Genomic DNA, 13,418 nt, shown 5'->3' on the forward strand with positions numbered 1-13,418 from the left:
TATTCTTCCAGATGCCAGCAATTGTTTTCCTGAATTGACTTTTGTGTTCTTATCATCTTTCCATCAACCACGTAACTATTCATAATGGCCACCCTAACCACAAACACATCCATATCGCAAGGGTTCTACAAGCCTGAAGAAACTGTCTTCGTAAGGGACTCCCTGCCAAGCTCAGATATACTGTGAACTAAATGATCCGACTAGTGCAATGACGGCCGGGAAAACCAGCTCCTCGACTTCATAACTACTCATCCCCAACTCTCCGCCATCCGCAACTCGCCGGAGGCTGTACTCGCCGCCATCGACGAGTTTGCCCGCACCAAGGACTTCTTGATGAATGTGGGCCCATACAAAGGCAGCATCATCACCGACATTATTGCCACCGAGCGGCCCAGCTCCATTCTCGAAATCGGCGGCTACATCGGCTACTCGGCCATCATGTTCGGCAGCGCAATGCGCAACACGGGCGTTTCGGCCCCTCGCTACGTCAGTCTTGAAATGAACCCGAAGTTCGCATCTGTTGCGCGCGCCTTGGTTGATGTTGCCGGTCTCAGTGATGTCGTTGAGATTCGGGAGGGTCGGTGTCGGACGTCTCTGCAACGTCTTGCGGCGGGCACTTCGAACCAGGGAGCCAGCTCGAAGAAGTGGGATATGTTGTTCTTGGATCACTCGAAGATCTCGTATTTGAATGATCTGAAATTAGCCGAAGAGTTGGGCATCGTTGCGCCTGGGTCAATTGTCGTTGCAGACGATATGAAGAGACCAGGCAATCCGACGTATTCGGACTATGTGAGGGCTGATACCGCGACAAAGATGGAGGCGTATATGCCGTTTGTGGGATGTCTGTCTGACGGGGGCATCTCGTTGGGAAATCCGTACTTGGTATATCAGACTGTTCTGCTTGAAGGATTGGAGCCGACAGGGCACATGGTGAGTTTTTATTACCCCCGTTTATTGCAGTTTCGAAAAGCAGGCTGATGGAATCTAAGGATGCCGTCGAGATATCGCGGTGTGTGGACTTGGTAGACATGAATTGAGCGGCTGGGGCGGAGACCTTTGATAAAGGGGATTCTAGTTTGGCATTTGATTACCGTACACTTTAATAGCACCATTGGTACCAGCTAGCTCTGCAAAAGTGACTGCCACCTTGTCCAAATGTGTGGGCTGTATTGATACCGTCCAAAACCTCGATTTGTTCATGTGCCCGTTCTAGGACGGCGACTTCCTTCGTCTATGTCAGATATCTCTGTCCAAATATGCTAGACGTTATATTCTTCAAAGCGCTTTACATGGCCCAGGCGATAATATATGGAAGACAGATCCTAGTAACACTTGTCGTGCGTTGGAGTATACGGGTCCTATACTGAATACAGGCGACTGCAAGGTTTCCTGAACTCGGAAGTCCACATCCACAATCGGATATTTTCGTTAATAGCAACCAGAGTAAAATCTACAACGCTCTGTGTCAACCTTCTATGTCAAAAATCTGGGTCTTCAAAACATAACATACAAGATAAGCCGGCCGTCTCCCATACATGTGGACATACGGGGTCAGCAGCAACGGGGTCAGGCCACCCATAAGGGTATACCAAGTCGCAAGGTAGCTCGCCTTTTGCTTCTCGACCTTGTACTCAGCAGCAATGGGACCAAACACAGGAGGAATTATCCCAGCGCTGACTAAGACACCCTGGGATTCAGTAATGGGAACAGGACTGTTATATCGTGCGTAGGGTCACCCGCACTGGACAATGAATGCCAGGATACAGAGAAGAAACAGCACATGGTACTTGTACCAATTGGCCAGTTCTAAGACTATGAACCATTAGTTTCTTGCGCTCCCAATATGGAATCAGGTGGGAATTTTCCTTACAAGAGGATTGTCCTTGGGGTCATTCGGCTGGGGTTCCAGGGGGAGGCCATTTGCGTCCAACTTCAGATTCGAAACGTGGTCTTCCAAGGGTACACGACACCTCGACATCCTCCATATGGGACATGCGCTCTTTGTCGTGGACAGCCATATGAACAAACCTCAACTTTACCACCAGCAGTGAAAGTCGAAATATAGAAAGAAATTGATAGAAAACTCGGACTTTATGTATGTGCACGTGCCCCAGATGTGAATGAATATTCACAACTTAACTGCAGCCAGTCTAGCATATGGCAAGTGACGGCCTTCGCTCCTCCATGTGCTTAAGAGAGCTACTACTGCTCTACGGAGTACTGCTAATGTGAACAGTATGTGGGCCGCGATCGCCACTGGGCGAAAGACCTCTACATGCTCGAATCATGCCCAGTTACCATATATATAACCCACGGCATTGAGTTATCTTTCCAATGCCCTACTGTATGGGTCACGATTGACGAGATACTAGGCGTCGTGCATAAATGTTGACTTCGGCCTCGTGAGACAGACATTATAATTGACACATCCTCAGCCATGACATGCACATGAGTTAAAATTTTGTTTGGGACTATGATGACCTTAAGATGACAGGGTGGCTATGACTACTCTGTAGGAAAAGCTTCCTTAGGTATGATAAACCTTGGTGGTTCATTAATCCTAACCTTACGCATAGTTCCGTCCCGGAACTGTCATTGAAAGTTATTAACTGTACAATGACCTACCATTTGAGTCATATGGTATATGTCATGAACTTGATAATATAAGTATCAAAAGCTTGGATTAATTATGGAATACACCCCAGTCTTAGTGTAAGACATTCTTGAATGATACTCTACTATAAACCCTCTTATTGATCTTGGCTTTAATCATGTCAGCCGGACAAAGACAGCCGAAGCCGCTTCGTCGCATCATAACAGCCCATGATCCTAAAAGCGGCAAAGCTGTCTTCAGCAGTGCAATTAGTGAACAGGTATCATGCACTGGATTCCCTGTTCCCCCGGGCAAGCCACCAGCGACAGACTATGTTCTGGCCTACAATACAAATGTATTCCCTGTGAAAGGGCTCTCGCCCCCAAGTTCTACAAACCCGGACTCCAAAGCCGATCTCGACATTAAGCAATATCAGTCCCAGCTCTCAAGGCCATCACCTTTGCCTCCGCCCAACGGCACATCCTGCACCGTCATCGAGGTACCACCGGGCTCAGCGGTCCCGATGCACCGAACAACAACTCTCGACTATACGGTTATAATAGACGGCACTACAGAACTAGTTCTTGATTCTGGCGAGAAAAAAATATTGAAAAAGGGCGATGTAATTGTTCAGCGAGGTACCGCTCATTCCTGGCGGAATGTGACTGAAAAAAGTGACAATTCTGGCGTTCTGCGTATCTTCTTTGTGTTTCTGCCCATGGAAAAGGTGCAAGTGGAACGCGGACTCATTGATATGGACTTGACTCTGTCTTTGAAACAGACTTGAATCATGCAGCGGGGGGTGAATCTTGCTGCCAATTATTTTGTCACTGACTTTCGAAGACTTTGCAGCCTTTTCGCGGCCTGTTGGCAGTAGTCACTCTAGACTAATCACAGTGTATTTTATGGGCTCTCAATGATCATGCTTCCACCACTCTCTATACTCAATACACAAATTATCATGCCAGTGTGTCTCTTAAAGGGTACTAATTCCTCTGAATTGGGCTGGTCTCGGAATATACATTGCTTCTGCCAGGGATTCAAAAGAGTAGTTCAAGGAATGCGGTAGAGGATTGGTCACTGGTCCAGGAGTCAGTATCATCACATTGCGTCAATTACATACAATGAAATTCTTTGCTCTTGGTATATTAGCATCATATAGCAAGAGTCGTATGCCTTGGGCCCTCCCCACAGAGCTTTTGTCGGAGACGTCATTTTCATTATGAGAAAGAGAAGAGCGAGATATTGTTGGCCCCGCTCCCTCAGTCAAGGATGACTGTTTTAACAATCTTGATTTTATTCCAATGACTTGAATAGAAATATTTCCACGGCTGTGTAGTTTGACTGTTTGAGTGTATGACTTTTCGGATGTGTAAACCCCATGTGAAACATCCAGACTTGCTAGTATAATTTTAATAAAGTAAAACTCAAAGCACTGTTAGTGGGGGTGATCCTGGGGATGGAGATGCGGAAAATTTTGTCTGTATGAAAACCTTCTGCATACCCGGTTCGCGCTTATCAAATAAATCATAGACTTTCTCCATGTCCTCGAGCTTGAACCGGTGGGTGACCATATCCAAGGGGTGGATCTTGTCCTCTTGAATATACCTCAACAGCTCTTTCCAGTATTTTTGCACAGGAGCTTGTCCATTGCCATGAAGCTTGATCCCACACTCCATTAAGGCACCGATGTTGAAGTGATTACACTGCATTGCAACGTCAGTGGACTTGTTTCACTGTAGAAAAGGTACCACATACATAACCAGCATATACGCCTGTGATACCACAGTGTCCAAACCCACGGACAGACATAAGCATTTCATTGACCAGTTCGGATGTATCCGTTTCCATGCCGAGTAATCTCTGAAAGTAATGGGCCCAGCTTTTTTCATACTCACCAGCAGCGCACTCAATTGCCACATCAGGTCCATGGCCGTCGCACATTTTCTTTAGTGTCGAGGGAACTGATTCACCCCTTGGGAGGTTTGTAAAATCAATTGTCTCCAGCTTGGGCAGGATTTTTCTGATAAAGTCTAGTCGCCATTTTCCCTGGCCGCCGTCAATAAGAATAACCCGCTTAGCACCATGGAAGAAGCTGTATTCAGCCGCCATTTGTCCAACTGGGCCAGCTCCCCAGATTGCCACAGTGTTACCTTCCTTAACCCCAGTGTCAACAACGGCATTCCAAGACGTTCCCAAGACATCAGAAAGATAGAGTCCTTTTTCATCAGGAACGTCATCAGGCAGATGAAGGAGGTTCACGTCACCATAAGGGACGCGAACAAATTCCGACTGCCCACCGGCAAAGCCGCCTGTGAAGTGGGAGTATCCAAAGAAGCCTAAGACAGCGTTTAGCATAGTAACCTCACCGAGATCACCATGGTTGTTTTAGGAAACCCACCGGATGTTCGTTGTCCATACAGCTTAGTAGCACTCTCGCCTGTATTCGTCCGCTCACACATTGTGGACAACCCCTGCTTGCAGTAATAACACTGTCCACAGGCAATTTGGAATGATGACACAACGCGATCGCCCACTTTAACCTTCTGGACTCCCGGGCCCACAGTGACGACGATGCCGCAGAACTCATGGCCGAGGATATCACCTTTCTGCAGCTCTGGGATGGCCCCTGCATGTCGAAAATGGCAGCGTGTCAGCAGATCTAGTGACAGCTTATTATCTCATGCAGAGTCATGGCATACCGTGGTACAGGTGTAGATCACTCCCACAAATAGTGCTGCCTGTGACCTTAACTATGGCATCGCCTGGATCAATGATCTTCGGGGTGGCCGTCTCAACTATGACACACCATATAAGCAGGAGGCTCGAATTATTTGAGATGCTTGAGGTGCAATAAAGATCGCTTACCGACTTTAACTGTACGGTTGCCTTGCCATGTCAGGGCTTTCATTGTTTGGCTTGGGTCGCCGTATTTCTCCCCGTAGTTGCTGACATGTCCGGTGATCGAGGTGGACATTGTGTATTTCCACTGAGAACTGATTTAGTCGCTTTCCTCCTTCCTTGTGTCGCTAGTCAAGTTTGTTCAGCTGAGCTCTGTGTGAAGATCGATCGGAATGAGCGGACTGTATTAATTATCTTGTCTTAAGCGTCCCTGACACTATGTCTACATCACCGGGTTTATATCTCGGCCAAACCTGAGTTGGGATGATCGCCTTGATGTCATCCAAGTCATAAGGACTCGAAGATATACCGAGGCGCTTGGCCACAACTTGGTTCTAGACCGGTTAGGAGCGACTGAATAATTATTTGCTCATAAGAAGTTCTGTTGAACGCATCATTACACTACTATTTCTACTACGCCTGGAATGGTTGCCTGGATGCCTTTTTTGGTTGGCGGTTTTAGGCTTGACAAGTTCCTGAGCAATGGAATTTATTACACATGTCAAACAGTGGAATCGATGTCCCTATAGTAGAACTAATTTTATTTGCTTCGAATGTCGGATTATTTAACAGTTACTTTGGACACCTGTGATGTTAGAGCTAACTGAGTGTTGCGTACTCTGATGATGTAGACCATTGGCAATCCCATTTGCAGCCAATCTGTCATTGTGACAAATCTTAACCATCACAACTTGTCGCACCCAAATTCTCCGGTCATTATGTTTTATTGCATATTTAGGTGACCATAGTTTGATAATGGATGAGTCGAGTTCCTATCTGGCCAACTGAGACCTCGACCCGTTCGAGGCTGTGTGTTTTGAGACAGTGAAGAGAGACAAGTAGAGGACATCAGCAATGTCTAAAGAAGAAAGGAACTGGATATTCTGTATGATGGTAGGTAGATAGATATACGCATATATCCGCAGTAGTTTTTATGTTATCCTCGTGGAATGCGTCTTCCCACCCCAGTTAAGCTTATTTTAGCTTACTCAATAGATAATATGGTGCAGACCAGCAGAACCCAACCCAACCCACCTGGCAGTCATCTGAGGCCAATCGGTACAGCCAAACATGTCATCGTTGCACATACAACATTCCTCTACACCAAGACAATGGTACATTCGCATACTCCTGTTGCCGTTCCACTGAATATCACTCTTCAGGTCTGTCCTGGAACAACTGCAGTGTATGCCACGATGATCAGCGCAGTCAGAGCCACCAATAAAGACTTCTGGACATAGTATCACAGCTTTTACAGGTCAATGCCCGTTCTCACTGCCGGCCAAAAACCCCACCCGGCATCTACGAAGGTGCAATCGGAACCCTGGATGGGACTCTTCTGACCTCAGAGTCCACAGAGGGTTATATAGTGTAAGAACAACCAAAAGCCTCGCTGGACCTTTGAACTATCGCCAAACACGCTGTCGTCGACGGTAAAGAGCACCCTTTCTAATAGATTACCAACACTTACGTTTATCTGGGCATTCCTACATTTCTGGTCAATGTCTTTTTCCACGAGAATCGAGTCGGATGCTTCTATAGCGGAGACAAAGCAGCGCCCTCCCTCCTCTCCCCCACCCACGGGACGGATTCTCAATCCTAAAGGGACCAATGCGAATACAACATCTACAAACATTCTGCGGACAACTGGAGAGTGAATGATTCCTCCTTTTGATCGGGGTGGAATCTGGCAAGAATGGATTCATAAGGATGCGGCTGTACCTTACAGACAATATCTTGAGGGTGATGGCGTGGATGACAGCAACGTCAAGGTATTAGGTTCGTGCAAAATTCTTCGAATGGCAAAATGGGCTGAACGAGTCAGCTAACGAATACTGGGACTTCCTGCGTTCTAACGCTTCTCATGTCTGAATAGCTTGATATTCCCCATACTAGACGAATGCCATTGCAGCAAGCTAGCTTCACTCAACCTTTCATTAACAAGGCCGTATAGAGTAACATAATGCGTACTAGGGATCACTCTCTTTATTTGATGCCCCATTTCAGCATCTATCGATATTTGAGCTCGTCGAGCCTGATCCAATGATCCTCCACAAACACCATATCGTTCTGTCCTTCACCATGCTGCCTTAAGGCTCTCTGGTAGGGAGGAAGCAGGATCCATGCTTTTGACGGCAGATATTGACAGCAATACCTCGCTCCTCCCCAGTGGCAAACACGTCACACAGAGTATAATGTTGTGACAATATCGGCAAATCGAGATATTGCTGATCTCAACGGACCTGTAACATCCCCTGCAAATAATAGACTGTTCGACCAACCCCTCATCCTCGCCATTGCTGTCATTATCGTATTGAGTGAGCGAGTAACTCTGATGCCACATCGTGACTCCTTGTCCCCAGACCGGCGAAGACATCCCCAAGTCGCCGAAATGCCATTCCATCATTCAACGGATCATTGTCGCTCGAGAGCCGAATACATTGCTTGACTTGTGCGGCGTAGCAGGCCATCGCCTCGATGTTCCGACCAAAAGCTCTGTAGTATTTCCCCATGAGGAATCCAACTTCTGAATTAGCCACGATGCGGTCTGCATGAGGATTCTTCTCAGATTCCTGTGGGTCTGCGATCTCACTGAGATAGAGAGCCCTTCCCTGCACGAGTAATTCCAGCATCTCGCCGGATCTCCAGCCCTCAACCGTATCAACGCCCACTTCGATAGCCTGAGTTAAGAGTGAGTCGCCAGAAAGACGCAGTCTCCAGTACAAGGGTAATCTCTCCATCTGATCTCTTCCCACTGTAGGTATTAATGACTCCCTGCCACCCCCACGCAGCGCGTGAAGAGTCGTCTCCATAGATCTGGAGAAATACGCCCCTGTAGAGTTCCAGATTTTGCAGCCTGGGTGGTTTTAGCCTGGCGAAATGCAACCTTGGCAGCACTCGTGTATGCATTGACCATGTAGGCTGTATTGGACGTGTGGCACGCTGCCGCCGCCGAGAACCAGTGTGTAAAGGAGTCAGACAGTTCGGAGTTGGCCAACAAACATTCCGATAGGCCTGTGATGTCGGTTTCAAGACGCGGTGCACGAACTGGCAGATATAATGGCCATTCATGTCGAGGCCGGATTCCCCAGCAAACTCCTGGTAATGTACCGAATAGCAGGGAGGAAAATACCGCGAATACTGCCGGAGGCAAATGAGTCATACCACCCTTTCTCGATTGGTGGTAACGCCTCCTGCACATCGGAATCGATGAGCCAGGTCATGAAGGGGTCCCGTATGTCCTCCAGGAGAGGCACATCACCGGCAAACATGACGAGTCTCGGCATCGCCCACTGGTCGAAAAGGAGCTTGCCAGATAGATTTCAATGGTCTGTTTGTCTTCTTTGCGACATTGATGAATACCAATAGCCTTGAGGGCTGGGGTGACCGAACCGCTAGCTCGGAACAGGAGTACAGTCGCAATGTCCCTCTTGGGAAGTCTTCCGGGCAAGAGATAATTTCATAGTATCGCTTGAATAGCGTTACCTTCGCCTCATAGAAACTGACTCCAATCGGTGGACACCCATCCGCAGATATCGGACAGTTCCATTCACACCTGAAAAAGTATCCCAGCGAGGCATGCGTCAGCGTCACGTATGTTGTCTTTGGGTCGGAATTGAAACCAGGCAGATTGTTCAAGTCTTCGAACCCAGTCTCCGAGTGGTGAGTATCTGCTTGTCCCATATATATTGCTTTCCGTTGAAGTTCTGTCGTCGTCAAGCCGTCCTTCCGGTTGAGGAGAAAGAGCGAAGCATACTGCCTTCGCAGATCTTGCTCGAGCCAGATTCAGCCGTCCCCAGATTCCGAGCGCCATTTGACAACGCTTTCCATTTCGGCCAATCTGAGCTGCGACGTGGAACACGTAGCCCAGGTGAGCATTTCATTCAGGTCCTCTGCATATTGAGGGGAGTCTTTAGACTTTCTGACATGTCCTTCAGAACGTGTCGAATTGTCTGGGACAAACCGTTCGGTGCTTCATCTAGTGCTTTCCGAATGCTTCCTTCGTTCGCTGCTTGAGGAGCTCTTTGAGCATGAAATCTACCCATATAAACTAAGCTACCTTAGCAACCAGGTAATAACGGCAATTTCGACGATCACTTACCATCCGCCGAGCCCCTGTTGATAATCTCTCCACTGTTTCACCTCGAAGCCCGTTTAAGATAAACCGACTTTGAGATGCCGCTCTGTATATATCGCACAATATCCTCTGAGGTAGGACGTATTCTCCATTTTGATGGTTCCGCCGCAGTGACACCGAGTTCAAGGCCATCTCCGTGATCTGTCCATACTGACTAGTCGGTCGCGTCCAGATTTGGGGGACCTGATCGTGAGACATACTGTTAAGCTAGTCAACGTTGGGAAGATGATTACGCAGAGGAAATTTGGCCGCCATATTCTTGCCGATCCCGTGGGGTGCAAGAGTCGATATTCTACCTAAACTGGACTGGTGATAGCGTCAGGCTAGTGGCATTGCACTAGTTCTAACACCAAGGGCTGTTATTTGTGTGGAACTGGCAAGCTGCCTGCTGATATAGCGAAATCTGAAGTCCTGATCACAGCCGAAGCCTGGACGGGCTTACTCCAACAAGCTCTCGAGTGCGCAGCTTAGATTGCTTGTCATGTCCACCTGCATCTATGCCAACCAACTCTGATTTGACTAGGTTTGTACGCTTCCTGCATAGGTCCTTTGGGTTTTCGCATTCCTGTGTCCATATACCCCAGGAGAAGGGAGGTGTAGTAGTTGCCGCCCTGAACAAGGAAATGTCTTCCAGATGTGATCTATATACAGTCTAGGCGTCAGCTAGGCTCCAGCAGACGCGAGTCTGGTCATTTCTTCCGATAGAACAAACCTCTATCGGCTCTTCCCCGGCTCCCATATCCTCTCCTTTCTGCCGATCTTCATTTTGTCGACCGGCCTGGACAGCCGTTCAAAGGCCATCATGCACTCCTCTTTTCTCGCTGCCCTTCCTCTCACTGCAGTGATTCTCCCTATTAAATGGTCATTTTTACACGGATTAACAATTGCAGAATGCTCCCAAGCCTTGGATTGGTCAACTCCTAAGTACCAGTAATAGCCATGATCTCATCGGAATGTTCCGCAGTCACGTGGATGTAAATATATATTTGCCTCCCACCCTGCTACTTGCTTTCTAATCACCTCTGGTTAACTAATTTATACACACTACTTTTGTCAGTACTCATATATGAAATAAATAGTAATTAAATCTCTGTTTATTATGCCGAAGACACATGGAGATTGAGGAAGCACCTAGTAAAAAGAGTGAATCATAACAGAGCAAGTTGAATGGGATCATGCCATATCTAAAGGTTTACAGTCGTATTTCTGGAAGAGCCGAAGGATTCTGCCCGTCATCCGGATTTAGTGTTACATTGGCCAAACTCTAAAGAATTTAAGGCTTAGGCTCAAGGCAGGTAGGCAGCAGTTGAAAAAAAGGAATCATGGGCCCTGGAGGTGCAACTGACAGAATTGATAATCTTGACAAATGAAACGCGGAGTCCCCAACTTGGTCACCGGTTTCCTCCAGATTTCAGAATCATTTCAGACTCGATAGACGACGGATACCCGATATCGGTCCGGGTGGCCAATTTTTGCACGAAGAAGATCCATCCAATGACCTTTTGGACGAATGGGACCTGCTGGCCAACTCCGAAGCCAAGCTTTGTGGTGGGTCTTGGTCAATTTTCATTATGTATAGAGAATCCAAAGTATGGGGCGACGGAGAACTTCGCCTCACACCGGGGTGGATCGGCACCACAATACGGAGTAATGAAAACTTAGTTGTCGAGTCATATATCAGCAAGACGATCCGCCCTGAACTGCATTCACTGTCTTTAAAGCTTGTTGCGCCTTTTGTCTGGTCTCTCTTGCCTCCCTTGCTATTAATCGAATTGAAACACCATGGAGGCCATCAACGCGAACCCTCCCGCATACAGGAATGAGAAAGTCGAAGAGACCAAGTACACCTCGGACTATGAGGAGGAGGGCCAACTCAAGACTGGCCAGGTTGCAGATGCCTTTGGAAACGAGGAGTCTGCAGAGATCAAGTATAAGACGTTGAAGTGGTGGTATGTGTTGGGCAATCTCGCCAGTGGGCTCGGATCTTTGCTGACCATTGCTTTTTTATTTATCTAGGCAATGTGGCTTGCGTACGAGATTTCCTCGATGTGATCGTCATTTCGGCCTCTAACATTGTTTGATATAGTCATGATCTGTGAATCCGTGTCGCTCGGTGTGCTATCCCTGCCGGCTGCTGTGGCTACTCTGGGTCTTGTCCCGTAAGTGCTCCAATAGCGATGGTGGAGTTATTGCCGTTACTGACATTCTTGCAGAGCTGTCATTCTGATTGTCGGTCTTGGTCTGCTCGCAACCTACACTGGATACAACATTGGTTTATTTAGAGAGAGATACCCTAAAATCCAGAACCTTGGAGATGCCGGAGAGATCCTGATGGGCCCTATTGGCCGGGAAATCTTCGGTCTGGGTCAATTCTTATTCTTTATCTTCGTCATGGGAAGCCATATCCTGACCTTTCGGGTCATGATGAACACTATCACTGAGCATGGCACCTGCTCGATCGTCTTTAGTGTTGTTGGCACGGTTATTTCCATGGTCCTCTCGATCCCCCGTACCATGAAGGGGTTGACATGGATTTCGTTTGCATGTGAGTAGTCCATTGAGGTCACTTGGAACTAGGACGTGACTTGGTACTAATCCGGTATCTTACAGCGTTCCTCAGCATTTTTGGCGCCGTCATGATTACCATGGTCTCTGTCGGTGTGCAAGATCACCCCGGCCGCATTATCGAGGCGACAGTCGACACCACTCTCTACTCCGGATTCCAGGCTGTTTCCAACATAGTTTTTGCCTACTGCGCCCACGTTGCCTTCTTCGGCCTGATCGCCGAAATGGAAAACCCCAAAGATTTCAAGAAGTCGCTGTTCATGCTTCAATCCTTCGAGATTTGCTTGTATCTCACTGCCGCCGTGGTGATTTACTACTTTGTCGGCAAAGACGTAGCATCACCGGCTCTGATCTCTGCAGGGCCTGTGATGAAGAAGGTCGCTTTCGGCATTGCTATTCCTACGGTGCGTCTCTTTTCCTTGGCTACCGGAGCATGCATGCTAACTGATATTAGATTGTTGGAGCGGGTGTGGTCAATGGTCACGTCGGTCTCAAATACATATATTTCCGTCTTTGCCATAAGTCGGATCTGATCCACAGCCGTAGCAAACGCTCTGTCGGAATCTGGATCGGTCTCGGTCTGACTTGCTGGGTTGTCGCCTGGGTCATTGCAGAGGCCATTCCCGTGTTCAGTGACCTGAACGGGTTGATTGTAAGTCAAGTTCTATACCCGGTTCATTTTGAGACCTATGCTAACCGAGATTAGAGCGCGCTCTTCGCCAGTTGGTTCAGCTATGGGCTCAGTGGTGTCTATTGGCTTCATCTGAACTATGGGCAGTGGTTCGCCAGCCCTCGTAAGATTCTGCTCACCATCCTCAACATCTCCATTGCCCTGTTCGGTCTGGCCCTCTGTGTCTTGGGCTTATATGCATCAGGCACGGCCATCCACAATGATACCAGCAGCAGCAGCTTCAGCTGTGCCAATACGGACGCTTAGGTCTTTTTTTGTAAATAGTTAATTGTACATAGACATGTCCGTTTGACACGCAGTTGCATTAGAGCCATGATTTTTCATACTTGCTATGTTGGCCTCCTAACATCTACCTTGGAAAGTTCGTAAAATCTGTTTCGATACGACCATCATGAGGGAACATTACCAATCATTCCTGTTCTCCAGTCTGCAAGATCTGCTATTTACCAGAGTTTCACGTAGGAGCGGATCGTATTCCTGTCCGCCAACATGTTCTGCTCCAATGGAGATATCAAAGGTTGGATGATGGG

The 13,418-nt window shown here is 47.8% G+C and overlaps 6 protein-coding genes across 6 annotated transcripts; 3 read left to right on the forward strand and 3 right to left on the reverse strand.

Moving 5' to 3' along the window:
• Window positions 1-84: 84 nt before the first annotated feature.
• Window positions 85-978, forward strand: P174DRAFT_363530 (O-methyltransferase; the record flags this gene model as incomplete). The annotated part of the gene is made up of 2 exons (XM_024821931.1): window positions 85-150; window positions 205-978. The coding sequence occupies 2 exons, from the start codon at window positions 85-87 to the stop codon at window positions 976-978; spliced, it is 840 nt and encodes a 279-aa protein (XP_024686474.1).
• A 1,793-nt stretch (window positions 979-2,771) lies between these two features.
• Window positions 2,772-3,380, forward strand: P174DRAFT_415667 (cupin domain-containing protein; the record flags this gene model as incomplete). The annotated part of the gene is made up of 1 exon (XM_024824431.1): window positions 2,772-3,380. The coding sequence occupies one exon, from the start codon at window positions 2,772-2,774 to the stop codon at window positions 3,378-3,380; it is 609 nt and encodes a 202-aa protein (XP_024686475.1).
• A 640-nt stretch (window positions 3,381-4,020) lies between these two features.
• P174DRAFT_499662 (zinc-dependent alcohol dehydrogenase) lies at window positions 4,021-5,570 on the reverse strand (the record flags this gene model as incomplete). The annotated part of the gene is made up of 5 exons (XM_024830916.1): window positions 4,021-4,299; window positions 4,352-4,932; window positions 4,995-5,222; window positions 5,296-5,391; window positions 5,462-5,570. The coding sequence occupies 5 exons, from the start codon at window positions 5,568-5,570 to the stop codon at window positions 4,021-4,023; spliced, it is 1,293 nt and encodes a 430-aa protein (XP_024686476.1).
• Window positions 5,571-7,459: 1,889 nt separating this feature from the next.
• Window positions 7,460-9,076, reverse strand: P174DRAFT_499663 (uncharacterized protein). Its single transcript, XM_024830917.1, has 3 exons — window positions 8,628-9,076; window positions 8,324-8,509; window positions 7,460-8,249 (listed from the first exon to the last, which is right to left on the reverse strand). The coding sequence occupies exons 1-3, from the start codon at window positions 8,779-8,781 to the stop codon at window positions 7,801-7,803; spliced, it is 789 nt and encodes a 262-aa protein (XP_024686477.1). The 5' UTR covers window positions 8,782-9,076; the 3' UTR covers window positions 7,460-7,800.
• A 469-nt stretch (window positions 9,077-9,545) lies between these two features.
• On the reverse strand, window positions 9,546-9,830 carry P174DRAFT_381060 (uncharacterized protein; the record flags this gene model as incomplete). The annotated part of the gene is made up of 1 exon (XM_024823053.1): window positions 9,546-9,830. One exon carries the CDS (start codon window positions 9,828-9,830, stop codon window positions 9,546-9,548), a length of 285 nt encoding a protein of 94 aa, XP_024686478.1.
• Window positions 9,831-11,016: 1,186 nt separating this feature from the next.
• Window positions 11,017-13,319, forward strand: P174DRAFT_398368 (neutral amino acid permease). Its single transcript, XM_024823833.1, has 7 exons — window positions 11,017-11,581; window positions 11,649-11,662; window positions 11,719-11,791; window positions 11,846-12,177; window positions 12,243-12,601; window positions 12,652-12,849; window positions 12,904-13,319. The coding sequence occupies exons 1-7, from the start codon at window positions 11,415-11,417 to the stop codon at window positions 13,132-13,134; spliced, it is 1,374 nt and encodes a 457-aa protein (XP_024686479.1). The 5' UTR covers window positions 11,017-11,414; the 3' UTR covers window positions 13,135-13,319.
• The last annotated feature ends 99 nt before the right edge of the window (window positions 13,320-13,418 follow it).

Source organism: Aspergillus novofumigatus (genome assembly GCF_002847465.1).
Source record: "Aspergillus novofumigatus IBT 16806 chromosome Unknown P174scaffold_1, whole genome shotgun sequence".
NCBI classification, from domain to species: domain Eukaryota; kingdom Fungi; phylum Ascomycota; class Eurotiomycetes; order Eurotiales; family Aspergillaceae; genus Aspergillus; species Aspergillus novofumigatus.